Source organism: Podarcis bocagei (genome assembly GCF_964188305.1).
Source record: "Podarcis bocagei genome assembly, chromosome: 2".
NCBI lineage: Eukaryota > Metazoa > Chordata > Lepidosauria > Squamata > Lacertidae > Podarcis > Podarcis bocagei.
In genome coordinates, this window is record NC_138126.1 from 47,562,691 (window position 1) to 47,590,605 (window position 27,915).

The window sequence follows — 27,915 nt, forward strand, 5'->3', positions numbered from 1 at the left end:
TGCTGACGAACCCAGGCGATATGTTCCTGGCGCAGGGTAGCCTACTGCCATGTAAAGACAGACTTTAGCAACAGCTATAAAAACAGGCGTCACAAGCCCTGAATATCAGTACCCCAAACCTCTGAGCTGTGAAAAGACAATGTGTAAGGCAAAACCAGAAGATGTGCATTTGCTGGGGTGGGAGAATGATCACAACACAGCAAGAGATTTGCTGGGAGAACTGTAGCTCAGTGGAACAGCAAACTCTTTTGCAAATGGACACTCCCAGGTGCAATTCTTAGCATTTCCAGGTAGGGATGGGAAAGACCCATCTCTAACCCAGGAGGGCCACTGCTGTTCAAGAGTAGACAATCCTGGAGTAGATGAACCAATGATCTGACTTAATATAAGGGCATCTTGCTAATGGGAGTTTGAAGCAGATGGAAGAGAAGTGTTTTAATGCTGAACATATCTGGTGCCATCTTTGACAATTCTTAGGGCCATTGCACACATTTTTTGAGCTACATGCAAGGTATTTGGGGCACAACCCCTATAAATGATAATGTGAATATGAGTGATGTGTTTGAAAATGTATGGACTCTGCAGGTAGACTCTGAAGGAACCAGATCTGGCAGGAGCTTTGCTGAATGTAAAGCCTGAGCATATAACTTATGGGTGAACTTGCCCTTACAAGTAAAACTATTCTTCTCCTGGCCAAAGCCATATAATTATGAAATGTGGTTGTACACAACCCCCTTCACAACCATAATGACCAACCACATACTTTTCAAAAAGAACGCTATACTGTTTAAATCTTGGCTTACATGGCACAACTTTTATGTACAAAATTATGCAGAGTAGAACAAAGCACAATATTAGCACGTATAAATAAAACTCCAAGTACCTTCAATAAAATAAAATGCTGGCTAATTATTTAAACAATTGCATTACAATCAATGAAGCAATCTGATGATCAGCAATTTATTAGACCATTTCTTTTTTCCAGATACTGCAAAATACAAAAAAAAGACATCCTATTTTAGGAGCAAACTGTGTAACATGGTAGGCCAATTGCTTTATTTTGCTGTTGTTAGCATGGAAAAACTGCTTTGGTAGAGGGTGAATAGGAGCAATATAGTGGGGTCAGAAGCTAAACATTTCTCTAGTCACTGTTTCTCCACTCTGGATCACCCCTGCTGCTTCTCTGCTGCCAATTACTGCCACCAGAAACATCTTTTTACATTTGTGCATAACTTAATTGTTTTAATGAAAGAGAAACTGGGGTCAACTATCCTTAATGGAAAGGGAAGTCAGTCAGTTTTCATATGAACAAGTAATAGGTCCACTGAATTTGTACTCTGTGGTTGCAACTGCATTCTAATGTGGGCAAGAGATACTACTCTGAGGCATTTTTTTCCTATCAAATTCTTGAGAATACCAAGGCAGCCTTTTTGCGTTACTGTATTTTATTGGATACAGGTAAGGTCTGTTTTAATGCCACCATAAAGAAACTAAACTGGTAGCAGCAATGAGAGTAAATTCATGCTTTTAGCTTTATGATCTGTTTTGAAGGGCTTCAAACATGTCAAACACAAATAGAAATGGCCATAATGGGAGGGGCTCTCACTGATCACAGAAAGGATCTGACACACTGTTACTACAACAGGAGCTGGTGTGAGCATCTTTAGGCACTGGGATCCTGCAGAGTTTGATATGAAAAGGATGCTCTTTTGAAATGGTTTAGAGATCCGGAAAAAAATTACTGGTTCGGTATCTCAGAAAACCTCTGATCATACTTTGAAGACTAGCTTTAAACTCACACAATGTTTCCCCCCCACACACCTAATTAGAAAAAGAGCTAATGTTCTAATGATTCTCTCAGCGTCCAGAGTAGTGGGGATACATTTCCAACACCCCCTTTGGCTTCAGAGTTTGAAATATCAAGTCCTATATTGTGTTTAACCAACAGAGGCCATGACAACATCCACAGGAAGTTCTTCTCCACTCCGTGCTGTGACTTGCATTGTCACAGTGTCTGTCAGGACAAGACGAGAACGGACCAAGAGATCGTGGCCACCCCGAAATACACCTGTAGTAGATATGAATACGACAATAGCATTAGGCTATCCATCAGCATGTCAAATGCTTAGAAGAATTCTGCATCTCTGCTACCTCGAGAGCATTAAACTAAAATTCCAAAGAAACATACGGCACTTAAAAAGAAAAAAAGAAAAAGACCTGAAAATTAGAATGGCTCTTACATTAATAATGTTTCGGCTAACAGTTATCCAGTGTTATACTTTGGCGCTGTGGGTAAAACCTCAGTGCCTAGGACTTGCCGATCGTATGGTCGGCGGTTCGAATCCCCGTGATGGGGTGAGCTCCCGTCGTTCGGTCCCAGCTCCTGCCCACCTAGCAGTTCAAAAGCACCCCTAAGTGCAAGTAGATAAATAGGTACCGCTTTATAGCGGGAAGGTAAACGGCATTTCCGTGTGCGGCGCTGGTGCTGGCTCGCCAGAGCAGCTTCGTCACGCTGGCCACGTGACCCGGAAGTGTCTCCAGACAGCGCTGGCCCCCGGCCTCTTAAGTGAGATGGGCACACAACCCTAGAGTCGGACACGACTGGCCCGTACGGGCAGGGGTACCTTTACCTTTACTCAGCCATACCCATTAGGATCACCACAAAAATTGAAACCAATATATTAGCACAACTCCTCACCTGCCAGGTACAAGGCATGAGAGTTCTTGTTTTCAGGCACTTTATCTGACCGCTCGCAGGGCTGCATCCCTAGAAATTTGACAATATTGCCTACTGCCTCTGTGGAAAGAAATATATTGGGACCATATCAGAATCCAAGAAAAAATACTTAAAAATTCGGGGGGGGGGGGAGAAAGCATATCAAGAGCCCCACAAATATTACCTTCCAGTGTTTTCACTGTGGATAACGTGAAAGTCTCTTCTTTTTCAAACTCATCGCCAACTTCTTCCCAGGCTGCTCCAAAATTTGGCTTCAGAACCCTTTGGATGTGATCTGCTATGGTCACCTCAATGTCTTCCAGCTAATATAAAAAAAAGGATATGTGAATCGATACCACTCTGTATCAAGCTTTGCCATTAGCTCATTGAGCAGCTGTAACCCCCGTCACATTAAGGCACCTCTCGCCTTCCAATTTAAAGAAGGGTTTGGAGGCTGCTTCAAAGGGCACTTAGCAGCTTTAAGACAGGAGAATGTTTTAAAGGGCTTGCATTTTTCCCCAGGTTGGCCACCTGCCAATCATGTGTCATGTGACTGACAGATCAGCAACCATACCCACCCACAGAATTTGGCCCACGAGGCTGATCCTAATGAGAATTTGGGCCCTGGAGTCAAAAAGGTTCCTCACCCCTGGATTTAGAGGGATGCTGGCCAAGGTGTTCTGCATTTTGCATAGTGCTCTATATGCCTGTGACTCTGCCTCCTCTTCTGTACTCCCTCTCCTTTACCAGCCATCTAGTCTTCAACATTCCACAGAATCACTGGGCCAGCACCCAAATCACACGCTGAACGGAAGAGTGGTGCGCCCTTCCAAGTCACACCATTACAAACATCAGCTTGCCAGGTGGAAGGATTGCCCCTCTCCCTGCATGCTCTTCTGATGGTTTTCCCGACCATCCCCTCCAAAAGCCAATGGGGGGGGGCACACAGTGGAAGAGGTGGTTGGAAAAGCCCTGCTGTGCAAGCGGGAGCACTTCTGCTGATAGAGTTCATCCCATGAATCATGCCCGCTATTTGTGAGTTGGGTGCTCTACAGCCTTTACCAAAGGTGTCATGGACTTTGAATAGTAGATAGGTAGCCGTGTTGGTCTGCCATAGTCAAAATAAAAAAATTCCTTCCAGTAGCACCTTAAAGACCTAACTTAGTTGGTCTTTAAGGTGCTACTGGAAGGAATGGACTTTGAAGACACTCGAACTCGGAACGCAAGGGAGAAACGTGCTAAGAGGAAGGTGCGCTTGGCAAATCCACACCGCGATCAACTCCCGCCCGGGAACCAATGTCCCCACTGTGGAAGGACATGAATTGGCCTCCACAGTCACTTACAGACTCATTGTTAAAACTTATGGAAGACAATCTTACTCAGCTACAAGTGATCGCCAAAGAAGAAGAAGAATATGCAAAACAGACTGATCTGCATGATATTTCCTGAGGGTGAGGAAGGAAGCTTGGTCTCCTCATAACACAAGGCCTCCCTGTAGGGAGCCTGACTCACATTATGGTCTGCATATGAAGGAGGGGCTTGTGCTGCCCTTCCAAAAAATAACTTTGCACACCAGCCAAAAGAGAGAGAGAAAGAATATGTTTTGAGCCTTTAGCAGCATGATGCAGCATGTCATTTATGTTTCTAATATGGCACAAATGCAGACTGAACTTTTTTCCATTCTTAAATGATCATCTTTTTAGTGGGTAGCTTTTGGAGCAGCGCACACAGCGGATGTGACTCTCAGCAGAATTGCCAGACACTTGGGCGGGGGTGGGGAGGAAGAAACGGAGAAGCAAAATCAATAGATCAGAGTCAGGTTCAAGTTGCATTGTGCAGTCTGCTCTTCAGAGCAGAAAAAAGAAATGCCACCCTGTGTAATGGGACTGAAGCTGCAGGGAGAAGACAAGTCTTAGGGCAAGCAAAATCTCTGCACAGGAGCAGGTAAAACAGCCCAGGCTTGAAATATCAGTTGCATGGTTGGAGTAAAAAACAACAACTCCCAGGCAAGGGGGGGAAAAGGAGCCCTCCCTGCAAAATGTTCCTGTAGGTTTGACACTGAGAACACTTCCATGGTGCCCTAAGCTGACAGGAAATCAATGGCCCTGATACATAAAATGAAACCCACTGAGCATAAAAGCTGGCTCATCAGTATCCTCCACACAGCGCATCAGCTACACTCTCTAGAGCATATTATTACGTATTCATACTTGGGGGGGGGGATAGAGCCTTTGGTATTTAAGTGTGCCGGGAAGGGTGTATTTTGCTTTAAAAAAACTTCCTTACCCAAACGATTACAAGCAAAACAGCTTTGCTGGAGCATTTTATCCATGAAATGTGGGGATAGAACAGGGAGCTCAGAGTAGTCATGCCCCAGGGAGACGTCACAGCCTTCAAGTAAATGGCTGCCAACATTCAGCTGGTTATAAGCCAGGTCTGTGTGTGAGCAGCTGGTGACAGGGCACCCCAGGTTTGACACTTAGCCATCTGGACATGCTGAGACTGAACAGCCTGTTAGCTCAGAAGCTGGTCAATCCATCCTCTGGCCCTGATGAGACAGGGTTTCTAATGCATTTGTTAGATCAAGCCACAGCTCCCCAAAGGAGGTCAGGAGGCAAAGCTGTGTCACCCTGGATGGCCTTGCCTTGGCTCACATTTCACCACCTGACCAGGAGACATTGAAAAAGGGACAGGAAAGTAGCTAAATCTCCTCTTACCACATATTCGTCCTCATAGCCCTCTTCCTCTGCTTCGCCGGTGTTCGGGTCACAGTCCTTGACAGTGAATTTCATCATGCAGCTGAACGTGCAGGCCACTGCAGAAAGGGGAAAAAGAAAAAGAAAAAAATCAAGCACAAAGAAATGTGAAATGTACAAGTTAGTTTATATTCCTGTCTCAGCTCCTAGGTTCCAGTCTGCCTATTTATTAAAAAGTCACTGAGGACTGAGAAGAGTGCTTGTAATGTTCTAATTTCCCAACAAGACAGTTCTCCCCTAGACAGAAAAGTCAAATTAACCTACCAACCTCACTCAAGGTAAACAAGGTTTTTCCACAGAAAGGGTGTCTAGAAGTCTTTAGGCCTACAATTCACACACTGTTATTATAGGCTTGTGTCCAAGGCAGTGCTAATAAACTGTCCCATCTGCAAAAGGATTTACACTGGCACAATGGTACATTCCCCTTTCTCTCCAAGCATGCCTCTAAATCTGTTCCAGGATCCCCCCAGCTCCCATTTGGAGCTTTTTAGTCGGGTGCAGGGCATGTGCGGGCAAAGTCAGTCCCACTGTGCAAAACAGATCCTTGCACTGACAGGACCGAGCACTGCATTTAAGACAAGTCTTCAAATAAAAAGTACGTGAATTCTCAAAAGTCATTTAATGTCTGTTAAAATGGACAGGGGCTGCAAGCTCAGAACTACAAGGCAGCTTGGTCTGACTGAGAAGGGAAGAAAACAGAGAAAACCTTGTTACCTGCTGTTGGGTCCTCTTCGGGCAATGCAATCAATGTATAGCAAGTGCCAGGTTGGTTGTACAGCAAACTTTTGGCCGGTATGTAACCAATGACCTCATATGCCTCAGTTGGCTCCATCTGCACTGTGACATTTTCCAGGATCTGATCATTCAGGGTGTTTGTGCAGTCAAACTATCAGGGAAAATCAAGGAACGTCATGGCACAAAATACTGAATGTACTTTACTGTGCTGTAATGTAAAGTTTGGGGTCTGTTTATTTAAAAGCATTTCTACGTCACTTAATCTTTCTTTAAAAATAATTCTGACCAATATACAACACAAAAACGAAACAAAAAATACAACATAAAACCAATTGTTGTTATTTGTCTGTCTCAAGAGACAACGGAGTGTCCCGCAGGGAGCAAAGCCAGGCTGTCAGAGAATCACAGCAACCTGCTGTGGCTGCAGAGACCAGAAACTTATAACTGCTGCCTCCTCCCCATGTTATTTTTGCTGTGTTAGCAGCACCGGTGACCTCTCCACGGCGCAAACCTGGGCACTATGTATGGAGATCCTGGGCTCAGTAAAAGGGTAATATAAAAACAAAAATTCAGGGGATTTACATTAAGACAGAGTATGATCTTAGAGATTAGGGAAAACCTGGGCCAAAATATGTGCCTTTATAAGATATCTGAAGTGACTGGTGGTTGCTGCTTCAGAGGGAAGTGTGTTCCATAATATAGGGGCAATAGCGGAAAATGCCCATTTTGGGGGCACCATCCTATAACATTCTGTAGGGTGAGATATGCAGAGGATATAAACGATCTTGCTGGTTTACAGAGGAGTAGGCGGTCTTTCAGGTTAACTGGTTTCCAACAATAGTTTTCAAAGACACACATAGTAAGACCCATATTTAAGGCGATAACTGCAGAAGGCACCTGCTTCAGTGCATCTGCAGACATAGTGCTTGCACTGGTCCTGGGTTGTCCCTCCACACCCAACTAAGCTGTAGGCCAGTGCAGTTCTTGAGCCAGCCATAGGCACAGAGCCTGCTTCCATGAAGATCCAATTTCCATATACAGTAACTCACAACTTACACACATTTAACTACTGTATTCAGCTTTAAGTGCTTGGCAATCAATCAATCAATCAATCAATCAATCAATCAAATAAAAAAAAATGGGTGGAAAAGAGGCATATTTCCGGGGGGGAAAGACTTTGGCAATCCCACCTGCCATGTCATGGAGCCCCATGAGTTTTGACAAGACACAATTTTGGCTTTACACCCTATCCCCGGAACATAACCCCAGTGTAAGTTGAGAGTCGCCTGCATTGGCTTCCTCTGCTACAATATTTCTTGGGCTGAAACATCCTTAAGAATGGCTTTCCACCCTCCAGCATCACCACTGAAGTGCACATCTCCCAAGGCATATACAGTTTCAGTAGTAAAACAAATCTGCATATATTTTAGGATCAGCATCAAAAGTGGTTCTTAGCATTGTAACGGGGTCAGGTAGACACCCACTAGGACATCTCCCCATCTTTCAGATATGAAAAGGAACCTGTGCCTTGCCATAAGCTAATCCAACCTACCCTCGTGGAGCTGTGCTGCATGCATCAATCATCTGACCATGCTTAGCTGAGGGAAATGCTCTGGTCTGAGGCCTCTGGCAGGGACAACCCCAAATGAATCATTCTAGGCACCAGGCCTCCATGTTATTTGCATGCTCCCCATTCTCCTCCTCCAGTTCAGCCACAAGAAGATTGGGAGGTTCTGCTTCTGTTTCTAATGAACCACAGTTACTCATTTTGTTTAAACCCAGACCCAATGTGGTTAAGTCTTAAGGCAGGGATGGGGAACCTCAGAACCAGGGACCAAAGGCAGCTCTCTAACTAATAAGCCTCTTGAGACTTTACCCAGGCCACAATCTCTTCACCAGCCACAGCCCTGCTTCGAACCTCTGAGTGTTTTATCTCGCGAGAATATGTCCTTGACTTCTAAGTATGCCTCTTGACTGCCTGAATGGAGGACAGAGAGGTGTGCAAGCATATGCAGAACCACAGAACCATAGAGTTGGAAGGGACCCTGAGGATCGTCTACTCTAGGCCAACCCCTTGCAATGCCGGAATCTCAGCTAAAGCATCCATGACAGATGGCCACCCAACCTCTGCTTAAAAACCTCCAAGGAAGGAGGGTCCACCACCTCCTGAGGGACCCCGTTCCACTGCTGGAACAGCTCTTACTGTCTGAAAGTTCCTCCAGACGTTTAGTCAGAAACTCCATTCTTGTAATTTGAATCCATTGGCTAGGGTCCTAGCCTCCAGAGAAGGAGAGTCACTTATGTGTATATGATTGGCAGCAATCCTTTGTATGTGGGTGCTGAGTGCAATTGGTTGGTTGACAGAGGTAGTGAAAGATTGTAGTGATTGGGGAACGGATGTTGTGAGCGTGAGACTGGGCAAGTGGCGGTATGAAAAGGGTGTTGTATGTTTATTAGGATTCTACCTTATGCTGCCTCAAATGCTATTTGACTTTATACTGATACTGTTTTCATGGATATGGAAACCATATTTGGCGCTTATTTGAAGGTAAACCATGTGACATTATTTTTATTGCACCCACTGCGCATCTATTATACTGTAAACAACTCTGAGATGTCCAGACATTAACCCATCTATAAATGGAAGAGACTACTGTCACTACTCGTGTATTTTCAACGCAGTACCCACCTGGAACACCATGTGGTTTGTGAACGTGTGCTTGGTACAGTGGATCACATACTCCGTCTCCAATTCTGTAAGAGCCACTGGCTCGGAAGAGGATTTGAACAGCGGGCCAAGTTCTCGGAACTCTGGGATAGCAGCTAATTGTTCTAAAATACACACACAGAGAGAGAGAGAATTGGCAAGTGGAACCTATTCAAGATTTCTGCTCTACTTAGACTATAGCTTTAGGGGAATAAACAACTCCCAGCCTCAGTTCCCTCATCTGTAAAACATGGATAAAAACATTTAAGTACAGAACAACAGAAGAAGAGCCTGTTGAATCAGGAGAATGGCCCATCTAGTCCAGCGTCCTATTCAATTATGAACAAGTTAAAGATCCCAGGTCCCAGTACTGATCCTTGGGCGACTTCCATTTATTCCTGTTCTCTGCTTCCAGCACCTAACCAATTCCTGATCCAGGAATTGCTTACTCAGCAGTCTTTGGTGAGGTACCTTGTGGAAAGCTTTTTGAAAGTCAAAGAACACCACAGATCACCTCCTTCTATGCTTGTTGACACTGTCAAAGAACTCTTCATAGGTTTGTGAGAAAGGATTTTCCCTCACAGAAGCCAAGCTCGTTCTACTTCAGCAAGACTTGTTCTTATATGCTTGGCTATTTTATCCTTAACAATACTTTCCACCAGTTTCCCCCAAACAAACATTAAGCTAACTGACCTATAACTTTCAGGATCCTCGCTGGATCCCTCTTTTAAAAATGGTGTTACCTGAGAACTGGAAAGTAGCTAATGTATGCAGGTTTATCTAAGGGACAAGTTTCACATTTCTGTTTAGAAGATCAACAATTTCACACTTGAGTTCTTGAGGTGGATGCCATCTGGAACTGGCAATTTGTCCGTTTTTATTTAGTCAAAGTTGGCCCACAAGTGGGGGAGATAAGGAACTAGCCCAATGGCCAGATCTAGTTCCCCCACCTGCTATATACATTAAAAAGTAGTTGATCTTGACTCTACTCTCCCCAAAAACATTTCTAGTTAACACACTACATCTATCAGAAAAATCTCAAATATCGTAAGACTGGGGAAATAATCCTACAAATTGCTCAACTGTCACATTCTATACTCAAATACAAGGTGATATCATACCTTGGAATATTTCTTGTCTGGTTGCTGCCACTTTCTCTGGCTGCTTGGTGGCAGACACCGGAGCATTTTCTGCAAATGGAGCAAGAAAAACACAGCACATGTACAGTAATTCACGTTTGCTAACCTGAAGCTCTGTTGTGGTAATTCAAAAGGGGAATTGAACCTCTTACAGAGAAACAGCACCTTATTTTTGGTGCTCATTTAGAAAACCAGGACAGGAGGTGGGAGGAGAGCCAGAATTGGAACAAACAGCAGGTTGATTACTGTAATGGAAGAGGATGGCACCAATATTCTGATCAGGTAGCAGCATAAAGGGAAAAGAAAACGGTCCCTGATGTCTTAGCAAGATGAAACTGAAGCAATTCATAATATCGCAGGTGCTGCTGTGAAAAGGGCCCCTGAAATTCAAGCTGGGCCACCTTGAAAGGGCAGAGAGAACTGGAAAGTCCCCAAGAAACGTGCTGTGCTAGACACTGATGAGAAAGTTTGCCCCTTGTTATTTCTACAATTACCTGTTCTTTGTTCAGTGATGGGGGCAGTTGCCAAGGGAACAGACTTCAGGTCAAAGGGTTTTTCAGAAGGATCCAGTGTATATTGGTGCAGCGCCCTCTCCAGGCCAGGGATGGATACAGTCAATCCTGGAGAAGAGAAAGGGTGACCAAAATTGAACTTAACAGGAAACCAGGGACCTCTTTGTCGCCTTATAAATCAGAGCTCAATTAAGTCTCCACATCTGCTCTTCCATATGGCCTCATCCCAAAACCTGCTTAAAGGGCTTGGCTTGGGGCCAATTTAATCCCCTACAGCTTAAATGGGTTGCTGATTGAGCTACGAGAAACTATCCACTGAGGAGATATTCCTATCCAGATGCAGAGGAACCAAATGCTTCACTGCAAATCCATTCCTGATGAATATCTGCATTTCAGGGAGCTGGGGACACTCATAACCTCAAAAAGGTACCTATGGAGACGACTCTCCTCCTGAGAGCTGTGTACAAAACAACTGGCTTGCATCTGTTCCCATTCAGGGCTCAGGGGGCACAGAGGCTCTGCTATCCCTTATTATACAATCCACACAGGAAGAGAAGCAGATCTGGAAATCAGGCTAAAATCCCCATTTGCCCTTCATACTACACGAAGCCATCTCCGCTGACCCACAAATAGATTAGACAGACCTGAAAAGTATCAGTAAATGCTGGCAACCAAAAAGGAGCCTTCAGAGCTATCCATCAAGCCTTCCCCTACGCCACCATCAATTCATCAATGCTGCACAATGCACTTTGGTGTTCTAGCTTGGCGGGTGTGGAAATAAGGAGTCATCTATTGCCTTCCTTCCTGTTCCTTCTTTCTAACCAACCCCCTTGGCTGAGAGGAACTGCACTATGTTAAAGGTGGAAATGATGAGCTGGTTGGAAGGTGACAGTTACTAGGTTGGGATAGAAGGGAAATCAATCTGCACGGCCGGCTCTACTGTTAGGCAAAGTGCCTTGGGCAGCAGATACTGGGGTAGATGGGCAGCAGGGTCCGGTCCCTCCTAAGCCTCCTGGTCATTCCCTTCCATTGGAGGATAGACCTGCACGTATGCTGCACAGCCTCTTTTGGCTCCCCAAAACTAGCCAGCTGTCTCACACGCAGCACAGGATGCTATCCCATCACCAGTGTCAAAGGAAGGTTCAGAGGCCAGGCCAGTTGGCTTCTCCATGTGGAATGGGGAATTGGGAGGAGAAGAGGCAGACTTCTGCTTCACTTCAGGCAGGTAAACATTTTGAGCTGCCCTTGTCAGTCTGTATATAGCTTTGGCAAGAGCCAATGTGGTGAATTTTAGCAAAAATAAGAGTTAAGTAAGCTACGGGTCTCTCTTCCTTTTTCATTCCCCCCCCCTTCCTTCTACTTTATTTTCTCACTGAAACTTATCAATAAAATATAATTTATTTATTTGTTTTTAAAAAGTAAGCTAGGGGTGGCATTGTTCTGGGGTGGTAGGGTGAACAAGCTGAGAATTTTAAGTTCCCTGAGTTAGAGCTACGGATTTATTCAGCAGATGTATGCATGACCTTCCTTTTGGTTTGTCTTATGTGATTGTGAACAATTTTGATATCACTATAAAATTTGCCCTGAGAGTTTGGGCTACAAAACAGCTTCCCAATCTAACCTGAGCAATTTGAAAGTCAGCTTTTTAAAAAAGAAAAGAAAAATACAACAGAAGTTTCAAACCAAACTACAGCACCTATAATTCTAACTGTCAAATCTTTATCACTGTCTTCAAGATTATTATTATTTTTAAAAAAAACCTCCCCCAAACCCCTGTTCCACATTATGGCAAATTCTAGCCGTAAATGTGACTTTTACATTTCACATGCCCCCAAATTGGCAGCTTGGTTACCGTTCAGGATGTAGCCAGCATTGAGGGCTTTTTGTTTCTGCTCCAAGACACTCAGGTAGAACGTGGCCCTGTCTCTCACTTCATTGTCATCATCCATCACACACCTGAAATCAAGATCAGAGAGCTCTGCTCAGTGGGAATCACTTAAATTCACATGAATCTATCCAAGTTAATCCAATCCAGATGGTCAAGAAAGAGGACGGCATGCTCTGTGGTGAAGGGATCAGCAGCATATATAGCCTGCCCCAGTGCTGACAACTGTCAGGAAACAGCTGCTTACTCAGAGCCCATTAAGACTGTTTTGTGGTACTGAATACAAGAGTGAATCCGCAATGGGTGGCCACCTCAGTGCATTTGAGCCTGGGAACAATCCCTTCTTTTGACCAAGGCATCTGTGCTGACCCTGCTAAGCTCCTAATCTGTTGCAGAGACTAAGATCAGAGAACTGCATCAATGCACGCAACCCCTGCCCTCCTTCAGTCCTCCTTCTGGAAGCAAACCCAAGGCTGTGTCAGCACTTTTGGGTTATTATGTTTAGGCCTCTAACAGTTCTCCTCCATTCCATCTGAGGAAGTCTTATATTTTTATCTGGCATTTTCCAATTTTGCGTTTCCCTTCCTCCGGTTTTTATTATTTTGGGGATTTGCAAAGTGAGATGTTACTGCTTCCGTTAAAAATGTTTTGTTCGTTTTCTTAAGCCTTCTGCACTGATTCTATCCTCAAATCCAGCCACATGAAACCCTGATGTCTCGATTCTGTCTGCTCTGCCTCTTTGGCCAGGGACACAGTTCCAACAGCAACAGTCCTTGCTGCAATGGTATAACAATAACAACAACAATAATATTAATAATATAATTTACTATTTATACCCCGCCTATCGGACTGGCTTTCCAGTAGCACTGACCAGCCAGCCAGTTTTTCTAAGTCAGAAGGAAACCAGAAATTTAAAGCAGGTCTGTGCATTGTTTGCTTGGGGAAAATCAGCGGGACTTCCACGTCCAATCAGATTCCTGCAGGGTACTGTAGTCCATGCCAGCCCTCTTTGACCACAGAGCAGCAGGAGTAATTATGAAATCAGCTTAGGCTACACAGCATGTCTGGCTTTTTCCAGAGCTGTCTCAACAGCAAAAAAACTGCCCATTTTTCCCAGGGAGAGTTTTTTGTATTTTGTGTTAGATCTATGTGGTCATGCTGCTCTAATCACAACTCACCTCTTCAGCAACACGAGGACACTGGGGAGCATTTCTTCATTCTGAGCCCCAAATTTAGCCAGAGCACTCACAGCACCTGTAAGCAAGAAAGGAAACAGGGATGATCAGCTGGAGAAGACAGTGTGGGAAGCCGCTTAAAGCGGAAGTTTTCAACCTTTTTGGGTCCACGGCTCCCTTGACCAACTACCTTCTTTCTGCAGCATCCTTGTGGGGCTCAGGAGCCGTTATGTCACCCCTTGCCTGCGGAGCTGGCAGTCCCTCACCCCTTTTCAAACACCCTCCCTTGCGAAGTATTCCCTCAGCCTCCTCTCTCCTCTCCTCTCCTTGGGAGTCCTCCAGGAAGCTGCTGGAGCTGCCCCTGGTCTCTGAGCTGCTTCCCCTGCCCCAAAGAGAGGTGTGTCCTCTTACTGCCCCACAGGGGCCTGAGAAGCACCCCCTGGCCAGCCCCAGAGCCATCATTCAGCTGGGGAGCTTGTAGTCAGGGCTGCTGCAACAAACAGCTGTGCAAGTCTTTGGGAGGCAGAGATGCAAGAGGGCATCAGAGGAGGGAGGGAAGGAAAGAGGGACAGAGGTTGGTGTTGCCTGCAGCACCCCTGACCATCATGCATGGTGCGAACCCCAGGGTGCCATGGCCCACTGGTTGAAAACCACTGCCTTAAAGGTTTAGCCAAGCATGGAATAGGAATATATTCACAGGACTGAACCAGGAACAAATAGCTTTTACGTTATCATTAGAACCTCATATAACAGAAGTATCTGAACTATCCCTTGCAGCTGATATCCTCTTATAACATGTAAGGTATCATCGTTCTTTATCAATACATTCTTTACATCAGGAATGGAGAATCTGTGGCCCTCCAGATGCTGCTGAACTACAATTTCCACTATCCCTGTCCATTGTCCCTTCCAGCTGGGGCTGATGGGAGTTGGAGTCGAACAGCACCTGGAGACTTACAGGTTCCCCATCCCTGCTTCATAAGGATAAAAATGTTCAGAAGAAATCAAGCAATGTTCCCATTTTAAAATTTAAACCCTGGTCTCAAGTGACCATTTACCTTGATTTGATTTCAAGTCAGGAAAGTTCATCTACCCCCAACAGCATAAAGAGGAGGAGAGGCTGTCATGCTTTGCAGGCAGTAGGTCCCAGGTTCCAATCCTGACACCTCTGGACAGGAAAGACTCCTGCCTGCCTGAATCCTGGAGAGCCACAGCCAGGCAGCCCAGACAATCCTGAGCTAGACCGACCGACAACCTGACTCAATAAGCCCCTTGTATGTGTGCATGTACCTGCCCTGACTTCCTCGTGTTCCAAGACGACTCTGTTGTAAATGAAACGAATGTACTTTGAAGGGCTGTTGGTCTTAGGCCCTTCCTGGCCCAGCAGGTGGAGAATGCGGGTGGCCAGGACGGTGAACTCGCAGTCCTCAATGAACTCGCACAGGTGGGAGAGTCCGGTTTCCTTGCTCTCCGAGTTCTCCTCAATGATGCCGATGATACATTCAACAATGGCTCGCTTGTACTCAAAGCCACCCTGGACAGGAACATGAATGAGTCAGGGTGAAAGCTCAGTGGAGGATAGTGGCTCTATTTTTACAGTACCTTTCTTAAAAAGAAAAGAAAAGCTACTGGGTAATAATGAATTTTCACCTGCATTTCAAGGCAAGAGGGTGTCAGGGCGCTTACTCATCTGCACGGTTTAGCAAAGAGTCTGGAATCTTTAGGATTTTATCCTTTCGTTTTATAAAGGGACATCCTGCCACCTCCCCTGTCTGTTCCATTGTCCTGCTCCAACCAAATTGCATTTTTATAATTCTTTTGCTTGCTGCCTTCTGTTGGAAAAAGAAGACAGGATACCTAAAAGGGTTTCTCATGCATATGGCCGAGAATAAAAGCCTGAAAAAAGTGCAGAGACAGACTTTACTGGAAGGCACAGGTGCAAAAGCCTTAGGGCCGTTCAAGACAACCTGTTTGTTCAGCATTCTTCCCAATTTGTCTGCACAAAGCTTATACAGAGATTAGATCAAGTCCAATCTGTGCTGAGCATTCGTGCCAGTTGGGTTGTTGTAGAGACAATGGGCATTCATCCTGCACTCATCCCAATTTGCTTGCTGGGTAGTTAGACATCTTCCCATTAATCATTTGTTCAACTCGCACTTCAGCACACTTCCCTGCCACTTTCCAAATCGAAGAGTGTCCTTTTTAAATAGTGGATTTGTTGAGCTAGGGAGACAGAACACTTTAATCCACTTTAATTGCATAAAGCTAATGATCCGGCAAGCGCCTGAATCCCTTCCACAAAACACCGACAGCCTGGAGGCACCCTGAGTACAGCCTCCAGCATGCAGAGCGCTGGGTTTTGAAGCTCTGCATTTCTTCTGTTCCAAGCCTAAATCTTCTGCTGAAGAGTCCCCAGGGACTGGCTATAAATCACAGTGTTGGCAGGAAGGTTTTCAAGAACAAAATTAAGGCACATATCAAACAGAATGGATGGACAGAGGTGGGACAGCCCATCAAGCAATAATATTTTCATGTCCATGAAGCCCCCAAATAAACAGAATATTGGGTTCTTTCATAAAATGGCATACTAGGAAAACAAGGGCATTTCATCTTCCCTGATACAACCAACAGCTGCTTATTATAAGTAGAATAAGCTATGTTTGCAGGGAAAGAGACCATTGTTTGCCCTATAGGATTTAAAAGTGTGCTGCCTCATCTAAAGTTCGGTTCATATTTGAAGCTGCAGCCATCTCAGATTGTTTGCCCTGGAGCCATTAGGAATAAACTGAATGGAAGGAACATCTGAAACCAGAATACTCAGGACAATACTCTCCACCCACACAAAACGCTATTAGAACAGAACATTCCATTTTCAGAGGGAAAGAAAAATCAGCCTAAACAGTCGTAGTTTTATCCAGATCTTACTAGAAAGCAATGCAACTGAAAATATTGGCAGCTGGTTAATATATTTAGAAAAACAGACATTGCATCAGATTGCTTTTTTGAAGAAAAAAAGTATTTGGAAAAATAATTGACTTCTGTTGGTAATCTGCCTGCAAAAATGGTTAAAGGGGTAACTCATTTCTTTGCAAGCACTGTGGCATTGGCAAAGGAAAGAGGTGATACAACTCAGGCTGCTAATAAGATTCCCAAGAGCAGATTTTTAGGTGGGGGGGGGAGTGTGCTGAAATGGGCAACAACTGGCTGGGAGCTGGTGCCCATTCTAAAGGGGGTGGCAAGACAGGTAGCAACTAGCACCCAGGGCTGGCAAAACTAGCACCCACCTGTCAAATTTGGTCCACAAGGCCAATTCTGATAAGGACCTGGCCCATGGACCCAAAACATCTCCCTTTCCCTAATCTAAAATATGGAGACAGGCTGACAGTTAAAAAAAAATCTAACACCAAGCAGCACCTTAGAAAATCCCCCACTGTCCTCATGCGCACTTGTGTGCACCTGAACCATGTTGAGTGAGAAGGTCCGATGTGGTCTTCTAAGCAGGCTTGACTAAATGCATGTAAAAGTCTCCTTGTGACTGCTTTGCCTTATCAAGGTTCCCAGTCATGTGGAGGATTCTAAGGATGTTCACCAAATAAGTACAGCATAATCAGTAAGCAATGCTTTTCTGCAGGAAATGGTGAGTGGGTTTTAGCTAATACTGTATTGACAAGTATGTAACATGCCTGCAGTAGGCATCTGCCCTATGGGCAGTGGTAGCATCTGACTGACATTACTCAAGTGGGGAAATAATAAATTAATAAATTAATAATAATATATTTATACCCTGTCCATCTGGCAGGGTTTTCCCAGCCACTCTGGGCAGCTCCCAACAGAATATTAATACTCATCATAATCATAAAGTGATAAAAGATCAAACATTAAAAACTTCCCTAAACAGGGCTGCCTTCAGATGTCTTCTAAAAGTCAGATAGTTGCTTATTTCCTTGACATCTGATGGGAGGGCGTTCCACAAGGCGGGCGCCACTACTGAAAAGGCCCTCTGCCTGGTTCCCTCTAACCTCACTTCTTGCAGTGAGGGAACCACCAGAAGGCCCTTGGCGCTGGACCTCAGTGTCTGGGCAGAATGATGAGGGTGGAGACGCTCCTTCAGGTATACTGGGCTGAGGCCGTTTAGGGCTTTAAAAGTCAGCACAAACACTATGAATTGTGCTCAGAAACATACTGGGTTAAAAGACTTCTACATCGTATCAGATTCCTGCAGTCCAAGCTGTAAGGTGAAGGTCATATTTCTGTTACGCAGGCTTCCATTTTGGGTAGCACAGGTTGCAGGAGAAAGATTGCCCCGAGCCAATAATGAGGAGAGCGATGCAAATGGCGACACTTACCTCTTCACGCAGCATTGTGAAGAGGAAGTTCATGAGGACGGCATGCTTGCGTGGATACTTCTGACAGAGGGCGCTGATGGCCTGTACCACAACAACCTGGAAAGAACATGGAATGCAACAAGCACACTGAATGACCGGAGTTGCGTCTCACACCAGCCCACATCCCACAAACAGAAAAGCTCAATAAAAGCCCCAAGCACGAGTCTTTCCATACCTTGAACTCGTCGGAGATTTCAGACATAAAGGAGGAGATCTGCTTCATGAGCCGGTCAATGCTACTTTCGCTGCCGGTTTTCAGCAGGGTGGTGATGGCCAGGGTAGCAATGCTGCGGTTGGAGTCTGTGACCAGATTCTCCAGATCAAGATTGCAGGCAGTCACAGCAGACGGGTGCTTCATAGCAACCTAGTGGCGAGGAACAGAAAGAAGAATTTGCTCCCTGCAGGCTGGCTGAACTTGTAAGCATGAATATAGAGTATCTTCAATACAAGAGCCCCTGGGAGAGTTCACAACTCCGGCACAATGGGCAAGAATCATAAAGTTTCTGACACAAATAAACTGTCATTTATTAAACTGTTTTTGTTGTGCTCCAACTTCAGCTCTTGTCTTGTTATCTTTGAGCTACAGTTCCACCTTGCATACAAAATGCAGAGTTTAATGCTTTGGTTTAATGCCAGTTTAGCAACACAAATCTTCACTGTTGATCCTGGCTAGTGGAACACTGACACAGATTTTCTTGTCTGGGATACGAAAAGGAGCTGTGACTTAAAATTAAGACAGTGTGCAGGGGAAGAAGTATGTGGGCCTCAAAACGTGTTCCCATTTTCTTAAACCACAGTTCAGAAAACCAAGAAATGGACACATAACCAGAGAGGTGGTTCAAAGAACCAGTGAAATCTGTTCCTATCAGCTGGTCTCATAGGATCAATGGCACTTCTTTTTTATTACTTCACCTATCCAAGGACTAATTTAGCCCTACCCAAGCAGGCAAATCCAACTGGCCACAGAGTTCTTTGAACCTTCTTACCTTGTTGAGGGTTCGAACTGCTGCATAGCGAAGTGCTGCCTTGGGTGAACTGCAGAACAATTGTAACACTGTAAAATGAATAATAATAATGATAGAGTATTATTGGCAAGATAGTCACACCAGCCATACTGCAATGATTCAGTTCACAGCCTGCGTAAGGGGTGAAACTGGAACACAAGAAGTTTGCAGAAGACACATATTTCTCTCATTCCCAGAGGAGGCAAATGCACACTGCTTTGTCCACCAGTCACCAAATCTAAGCTGGGATAGCCAATGTGGTGCCCTCAAGATGTTCCTAGACTACAATTCCCATCATTCCTGACCACTGACCAACCTGCCTGGGATGATGGGAGTTGAGGTCCGACAAAATCTGGGGGGCACAATGTTAGCTACCCGTGGTTGATGCTGTCTGTGGGAGATGACAAGACATGGCCAGGTTTTTGTTCCTGCATCAAGTCGTTGTTCATCAACTCACTTACGCCTCTCTTAATATTCACAGTGGATTTTGATTCCTTTTAGAGTACACTTTTCTTAGCAAATATTATATTATTAATTTATTATTATTATCACCATTATTATTACTACTACTACTACTATTATTCCACCACCCTATACCCGAAGGTCTCAGGCCAGTTCACAGGGGAAAAAACCAGACTATAAAACCACAAAGTACATAATCAAAATACAAACAACAACCACCCAATAACACCCCCTAATACATTTTAAAAGGGCACAGAATGTCAGTCAAATCAAGCAAAGGCCTGGTTAAAGAGGAACATTTTGGCCTGGTGCCTAACATTAGGTAAGGCTTTCTTACATCACATATCCAATCTTCCCAAATGCACCATCTCAATCAATGAGCCTGCCTGCATGTCACTTTGCTGATGTTATCCTACAGCACTCGCAGGCCTGCTTTGCAACACACAGCAACCCTCAAGATGCTGGAGAATCCTGCACTGAACCCAGCAAGGGAGTGCTTTTTATTGACAGCGAGACTTTAGTTTTACGACCAGTAAGCCAAACTGGCATGCGTCCAGCAAGCCTCCCTTTCCTTCAACAATGAAAAGACTTACCGGACACAGCCGGTGCCAGTTCTTTAGCCGAGCAGCTGGGCAGGTTAACAATGGCAGATGCAGCTTCATAGACCACCATCTCGTGTTTGTTCCGTAAGCAGCTCTCAATGAAATCAAACAGGGGGCTGTCACGGCTAGGACACCAAAAGAGGAGGAAGAAGAAGAGGAGGAGTCAGGTTCCCACACATAGGCCAACTGCTTGACTTAAAAACTTGCATGGCTGTCCACTGGGAAAGCAAACTGAACTTTCGGAAGTGACCCAACTGCTTGGAGGTGTATTATCCACTTGAAGGGGGGCGATTTGCCACCATTGAGCGGCATATGAGTTTTAGAGGGTGGGAGGAATCAGATCTGGTTGCAAGGCAGTATCATCAAAGGCCATGCCTCCCAGCTCAAATAGTTTTGCTTGCTCTCAGTGCTGTTCTAATGCAGCCAAAACTGATTGGGGAAAGGACACAGCTCAACGGTAGAGCATCCAACCTGCAAGCAGAAGGTCACAGGTTCAATCCCAGGCATCTCCAGGTAGGGTTGGGAAAGACTCCCGCCTGAAATCCTGGAGAGCTGGTGCTAATCAGTGCAGGCATTACTGGGCCAGATGGACCAATAGTCTGACTCAGTACAAAGCAACTTCCTATGTTCCTATAATGGACTTCCTACTTTCTTAGAAGCAGGAGACCCCCCCTCCCCATTTTAATGATGCTAACATAAGAAAGATAAAACTTGCAGGTGCTTTCGGGAAACTTTCCAACACTTAAAAAAGCCCAAAATCAAATTTGAAGAACGTTTGATGTAGCACTACGCAGAATGTTTTTTTCCGGGATGTAAAAACAATAGCAAGCAGTAGGACTTACCCTCCAGCTTCTTCTTCCAGCAGTTTGCTGGCCACTCGGATCATCATGCAATAGGCAAAAGGCGATTTTAAGCCATGGCGCATGAACTTGTTCAGCATTTTGTTGACAGCCAAGCGGTCATTTTTGCGCACGTGATATAGCAAGCCAAGGGCATGATACTGGAAGACATTAAGAAGAGGAAAAAATGGGTCGTATCAGGGTCAAGGTTATTTCCACGTTTTTTGGCTTCACAGGCTAGAACCTCATCAGAACCTAGCTATCAGGGCCAAATGTGACAGGTGGGTGTGGTAGCCCACCTGTCAATCACCAGACATCACTGTGATGTCAAGGGATTGGGCACTTTGAAGTCCCAAAGCTGAGACTTCAAAGCACCACACTGTGCTTAGAATCATAGAATTGTAGAGCTGGAAGGGTCGCCTATTTTAAAAAGAACCCTACATGGTGCCTTAAAGTGCCCAAAGCTTCACCTTTGTGCCACCCACCAGCCAATGGGCAGAAGAGTCTGCACTTTGAGGTTCTTGCTTATGAACTGGCAGCCATATCTCTACCTGCCCCTCCCACCTAACATCACATAGGACATCATGTATAAGGCAGGTTGGTGTGCTTTGGGGGGCAAGGACTTGTAGGGCACATATGAACCCCTGGTGGGTCAAGTTTAGCCAGCGGACCAAGGGTTCCCTTTCCCTGGCACAAATCAACCCAAAGCACACACCTAAAACTCAATGTCATTTTTAAAAAATGACTGAAAGTGGCTTTAATATTCTTACCTGGACCATGATATTATCACTCGAAGCTGCCTCCTGAGCCTCATTCACCCAGCGTTTTACCACATCAAAGCTTGTTTTCAGAAGATGCTGTCAAGAAAAATAACAACAAGGAGGCACATAATGAAGTGGCCTTTGCAATCCAAATAAGGGTCCTTCCAGCAGAGACAAGGGAAGACCCCAGAAAGATCTGGCACAGGTTTTGGGCTCTATAAGCTGCACATGTTAATGTTAGCCTATCACCACCACCCACTTTCCATCTATGGCTTGAAACAGTCTCAGAACTCAGGAAGGCAATGCTTCTGAAAAGCAATTTGGCAAAAGGTATAAATTTCAGAACGTCACTGCTTCTTCCCCAAAATGCAGCAATGGCCCACCAAGGTACCAAGAACAGAGACACTCTGAGTTCCTGGAAAGAAGTACATTCTCCAATCCTAGCTTTTCACAAAAAGAAGCGTATACCCTTATTATTACAGATGGTCAAACAATGTAACGCTCCTATCCGAACACAGGCCTTCTCGCTCTGGGCACAGGCTGTGTGTCAAAAACCTACGTACCAAAGACGACACAAGGGCAGAGCTGGAGACACTGGGCACCTTGTCCACAATTGCCTGCTTCATGTAGCGCTCGATGGCCTGCAGCATGGTCGTCTGCGGGGATGGCAAAGCGAGAGGTGCTTGTGAGAGCAGAAACAGGAAGCCATTTGGCAGGAGGACTTCAGAGAAGGGGCAAAATGAACAACAAAGAAGCGAATCAGGAAGCAAGGGAGAAGAGGGGGACTCAAGAGAGACAGCTATTGGAAGGATGGGGAAAGACAGCAGGGGTAGCCGGGAGAAAAAGATCCGCCATCAAAGAATTACACTGCGGCACTTACATCGGTAATCTGGCAGAGGGCTCGTACAGCAGGGCCTCTGTAGTTGTCATCTTTCCCTGTCATATCTTTGGTTAAACTGGATTAAAATAAGGAAAAGTTTTTAGGACTGCTTTCATAAACAGTAGACAACAGTGGCGAGAGCTGTAAGAAAACCACTGGGACCTAATTTGATCAGTTGAATGTTTGGTATCTGGTGGGCAGGGATTGTGTGTTCTGATCCGGAATCAGCCCCTCTCTTCAGTGTGATCCGTTATGCTCAGTTAATAATGTCCGTTAAGAGGGACCAACTGCCTCTTCTTGTTTTCTTACCTCAGACTCGACTCACAATGTTGTTTTAGTCTTGCTCATCATGTTATTTTGCTACAGTTTTCTCTCAGTTTATTATTAAAGCTTGTTTACATTTACGTGAGCCACTTATTTTTCTCAAAGAAAAAGAAACTCTGCTGAAGAATGCTGGAATATCCTAAACTTGGGTGAGTGAGGGGATATTCCCAGTTTGCCAGGAGGATTAATTTTGTTAACCTCACCTCCTCCACAACAAGAGCTGCAGACTGGAAGAAACAGAAGCACGTTCCCAACAAGATGGAAATGCCTTTGTGGGAGTGGCCCAAAGGGCCACAATAATTATGATAATGTGTACCCCTGTAAATCCCTGAGTGTGCTCCTAATAGAGAAGTTATGGTAGCCTGTTACTTTATGAAACTGAAGATTTCACAACATGTGCCGCCCTCATTGGGGGCAGGAAAACAGCTAATACGTAAATCACAAGATACAGCACAAAAGCTAAAATACGAGTTGCTACACCTTAACAATGTGGTTTGTTGTCTTTCAAAATGTGCGTGCTCTCACACACTCAAAAGGAAGGTGCAAACTACTGCTCAAATTTGCCTGCAAACATTGACAAACATTGCTGTTAACAGTTTCCACTGAGTCAAAACATTCCTTATCTCCACCTATGCTAGAAAGATTCTCACGAAAGTACTCACAGGATAAAAAAGCAATAGGGTTTTTTTTAGAGGGGGAAAGAAAGAAGGCACTATTATCTTGTTGTTTTGTCTTGATTTCCCAGCTGCAGTGAACATGCTTGGATTGCTCCAGGTTGGAGTTGTCCAACTGCACTGAGAGGACTTCAGCATCTGTCTTTCAACACCCTTTTTCAAGAAGATCATTTCTCCCTCTCAAACACCCACCAACTTCATTGCTTCCTATAGGCACTGCTGCCAACCCTACTGGGCTAAAAGGGTCTCAAGGAGATACACACACACACACAACTTAAATAAAAATAGGGGAAACAGTTGCATGGAGAACAGCTCAAGAAGGAATCACCTGCTAGTCACAATGATGACATCCTCTGAGAGGCTGGACATCTCTTTGATGGTCAGGTAGCACATTCTGCGGAGAGTTGGCTGGCAGAAAAACAAGGGAGATAAGCGTTATGATGCATAAAAAATGGACAGAGTATAATGTCACTGCCCTGGGATCCTTTGGGAGGAAGAGTGGGATACCAATGAATGAATGAATGAATGAATCAATCAATCAATCAATCAATTGATATTGCTATCATTTCTGGGGGGGAACAGGAGTCGCCAAACATTTTGCTATTGGCTCACCCAGAACATATTTTGGTACGAGTCATAGCTCAGTGACAGAGCATCTGCTTTGCATGCAGAAAGTCCAGGTTCAATCCTCAGCATCCCCAGGTCGGGCTGGAATAGATTTGTTGTCTGAAATCCTGGACAACCACTGCCAATCAGTGTAGGCTATACTGAGCTAGATGGACTAATGGTCGAATTTGGTATAAGACAACTTCCTATGTTCCCATGACTGCACTTGACCAATAGCATATGTCAAAAAATAAACTGTTTTGTCATGAGAGGAAAGGAGGCTGCATATGAGCAGAGGTTGGATGGCCACCTGTCATGGATGCTTCAGTTGAGATTCCTGCATTGCAGGAGGCTGCAGTAGATGACCCTTGGGTCCAACTCTGCAAATCTATGATTCTATGAGAAACAAATGTAACAATGGCTTCAGGCCATTTTGAGAGTGGACCTGCCACCCCACCATTTTGCCAAAGTGGCTCTTTGGCAAAAGGAATTCTTGCCCAGGACTGCACACTAAAGCAGGCCTGTCCAACAGGTTGATTTCAATCTACTGGTCGATCGTGGGATATCCGTGGTCAATCCTAGGACCCTCAACTCAACAACTCTGGCTTCCTAAAAAAAAAAGCTCAACAACTTTGGACAATCCAATGGGTAGATCACTGCCAGTTGTTTTATAGTGGGAGTAGATTGCAGTCTCTTGGAGTTTGGATAGCCCTGCACTAAAGGATAGGCCTCCCATACTCTTCCCCTCCCCTATGTGAACATATAGAGGCAGACTTGGCATGCTTACATCATTGGACTGGAACAGCTTGGTCATTGCAAAGAAGGATTCTGTGGCTTCCATCACACCAAGGTGCTCCCCCTGGAACGCAGGGAAGAAACCCATCAACATTTATTAGCAACTAGAATCAGTGATGGAATAAACTGCAGTGAGCATTGCTGCAGAAATTACATTTACATTAGCAATCGCTTTAAGCAAGAGATGGAAGTTCATGTCAACAGTTTGCCTCAGCTGGGAGGTCAGAAAGAAGCAACTTTGTTAACATCATATTTGTGGAAAATGACCCCTGCCACAAGAGCTTCTTGCTGGCATCTGTCTGTCTCCATTGTCTCAAGAGACAATGGAGTGTGCCTCTGGGCGTGAAGTCAAACTGATGTGGTCCAAAGGAAAGCATAGCAATAACTTTGGCACCAGCTTGGCTACAGGAATTGCTGGAAGGAGGCTACCTTCCCAGGTGGAAAGAACCAAAGTGAGAGTCACTTTGAGAACTGGCACAGGCTACTTGGTTGCGGCTTGATGACAGTACCTGCTTCATCAGCCTGGAGGTGGGAAAGGAAACACTACCAAGACAATTCACAACCCACTGCTATTGAAACAGCCGTTCTTCCAAGCAGCACAACACAAAGTCTGCTCATGAGCATTAACAGGCAGACAAGTTCTGGTTTAACAAGAAACCACTGTAAATGAAAAAAATAAAAGTCTCCCCATTACCTGGTTTATGAGATACAAAATCTTGGTGAGGATGTGAGCACATTTCCGAGGGTTTATAGGTGTCTCATTGAATACTCGAGCCTGGGGAAAAAGATGTAAATGAATGAGATCTCGGAGATATGCCAAAATGTGTTTCCTTGAGAAAAAGACCGGCACTGTTAAAGAACTTACTTCTTGCAGCACAGCACTTTTCTCTAAGTGTTGGAATGGATTGGAACCCCCACCTGCAACAAAGGAACATCACATGTGATCACGACCAAGGATTTGTCACTATGTAAGCTGGAAACCCTGAATTTCAGCCACCATCAACTTTGCTGGGGTGAATATTTATCACCTTGGAATCCTCAAAAAAGAACTTTTAATATAGATCTGGGAATTCCTCATATGTGATAGGCTAAGACCTCTACAAGTCATCCCGTATATTGAGGCTGAAAATTAACACCATTGTAACCAACCCTGTGAAAGCGAAGGAAATATTTCAAAAAGTTTAGATATATTTAGCTACTTGAGCAACCACAGCTTGGAAATTTACCAGCTCTGTAAAAGAGTCTTACATACAGAAAAACTTGTGATGGGAGAAGATCTCATAACTCAGCGACAGAGCACATGCTTTGCGTGAACAAGGTCTCAGGTTCAATTCTCTCCTCCCCCCAGTTGCTATTAACCTCAAGATAGGTACACCCATTAACCCTATTTCTGATATTCTATGAATTCATATGTCACTTCCCAGCCCTTTGCTAAAAAAGAAAGAAAAAACAATAGTGTACAACCAAAAACAAAACAAAACAAATAAAATTTATGCAGCCCTGTCTCATCTACAGTTCATAGCTGAGCGGTAAAGCATATGCATTGCATGTAGAATAAAACAGGTTCAAATTCCCAGCATCTCCCATCAGAGCTGAAAACGTCTTCTGTCTGGAAACTCTGAAGAGTTGCTGCCCACCAGAGTCAGCAATACTGAGCTAGACTGACCAATGGTCAGGCTTGGTATAAGGCAGTTTCTTTCGTACTCACAGCTTATACACAAAAGAAACTCAGTTGTAGGTGACTTAGTTATCCAACATATCTTGTCAACCAAATTCATTATCTGTTCCCTCATCCACACAAGGTACTGCCCTAAAATGAGCATCCCTATTGTTTCCAAAGAAGGGTGGCTTGCAGACATCTATCAACAAAGCTGTACCATATCTGAAATAAAGATGGAGGGAGAAACCACTGATAGGCACTTGCCTTATACACACAGAGAGAGAGGAAAGGAGAAGGTGTCATTTTGCTTTTTCTCCAAAACTGCAAAAAACTCACCAGTCAAATGTAAGTACTATTTATTTATAGACTGCCTAATGTCACATTTGGAACTGTACAACTAAAACAGTCCAAGAGTGCTTGCCTAGGGCTTTATAAGTTGCCAAGCGAGGCCCAAGAGATTAGGAGAGATGAAGCAAAAACAGTAGATAAATGTTCCAACAGAAATGGAACAGCTATGGGGTGGGAAAGTATACAACTGCTGAACCACGGTACAATAAAAGTATATTATGGTAGAACAAAAGAAACCTTGCGCAGAAAGACCATAATAACAGTTTCAAGCCTTATTAAAATAAGATGTGCAAGAGATATAGATGCACTTCCCTTAGGATCACCTTTATTTGTCTGATGAATCGCTTCCCATGAAGCACCTTGAAGCAATGCAACAATCAAAACATATATGCCTAAAATAATTCCTATATAATAAGAATTTCACATGTAAATCGTAGAATTGTAAGGGACCTCTAGGATCATCTAGCCCAGCTGTCTGCAATGCAGAAATCTCAAGAGAAGGCTCCCCATCCAATTCGAAACCATACTGGACCCTGCTTAGCTTTACAAACGTGCTAGTAGTTTCATTGCTGCCCAACTGGGACGACAAATGAATTGCTATAGGCAACGAGATACAGCGAAGACTTCTCATCAATTCATTAGGGTGCTGTTGGCTGTTCTTTAATGAGATAAATATTGCAACTTTCGCATCCCATCCTTTTGAACTCAGTATGGACACCGACAGATCTAAGAGGGTAGTAACACACTTTCCCATCAACTCACCGGACTCCTCGTCCTTCTTATCGAATTTCTTCAGCATCCTGTCCCTGTGTTGCTGCAGGGGTCGCGGAGAAGCTTGAGAGCCGAGGCCGGCAGGCGACCCAGCACGGCCAAGGGGAGAGGCAAGGAGCGCGGACCCCGAGAAGGGCTATCAGGCTACTAAGGTGGACTGCGCCTCCCTGGGCATCCCT

The 27,915-nt window shown here is 44.7% G+C and overlaps 1 protein-coding gene across 1 annotated transcript; it reads right to left on the bottom strand.

Annotated features, from left to right (window-relative positions):
* Window positions 1–794: 794 nt before the first annotated feature.
* COPG1 (COPI coat complex subunit gamma 1) lies at window positions 795–27,909 on the bottom strand. The gene is made up of 24 exons (XM_081184054.1): window positions 27,728–27,909; window positions 25,823–25,875; window positions 25,652–25,732; window positions 24,950–25,021; window positions 23,885–23,964; window positions 22,559–22,634; window positions 22,242–22,334; window positions 21,688–21,774; window positions 20,921–21,078; window positions 20,070–20,203; window positions 18,997–19,064; window positions 18,186–18,374; window positions 17,972–18,067; window positions 14,916–15,159; window positions 13,629–13,704; window positions 12,418–12,521; window positions 10,548–10,673; window positions 10,036–10,104; window positions 8,897–9,039; window positions 6,187–6,358; window positions 5,434–5,531; window positions 2,901–3,039; window positions 2,699–2,797; window positions 795–2,068 (listed from the first exon to the last, which is right to left on the bottom strand). The coding sequence occupies exons 1-24, from the start codon at window positions 27,762–27,764 to the stop codon at window positions 1,938–1,940; spliced, it is 2,625 nt and encodes an 874-aa protein (XP_081040180.1). The 5' UTR covers window positions 27,765–27,909; the 3' UTR covers window positions 795–1,937.
* Between the last annotated feature and the right edge of the window lie 6 nt (window positions 27,910–27,915).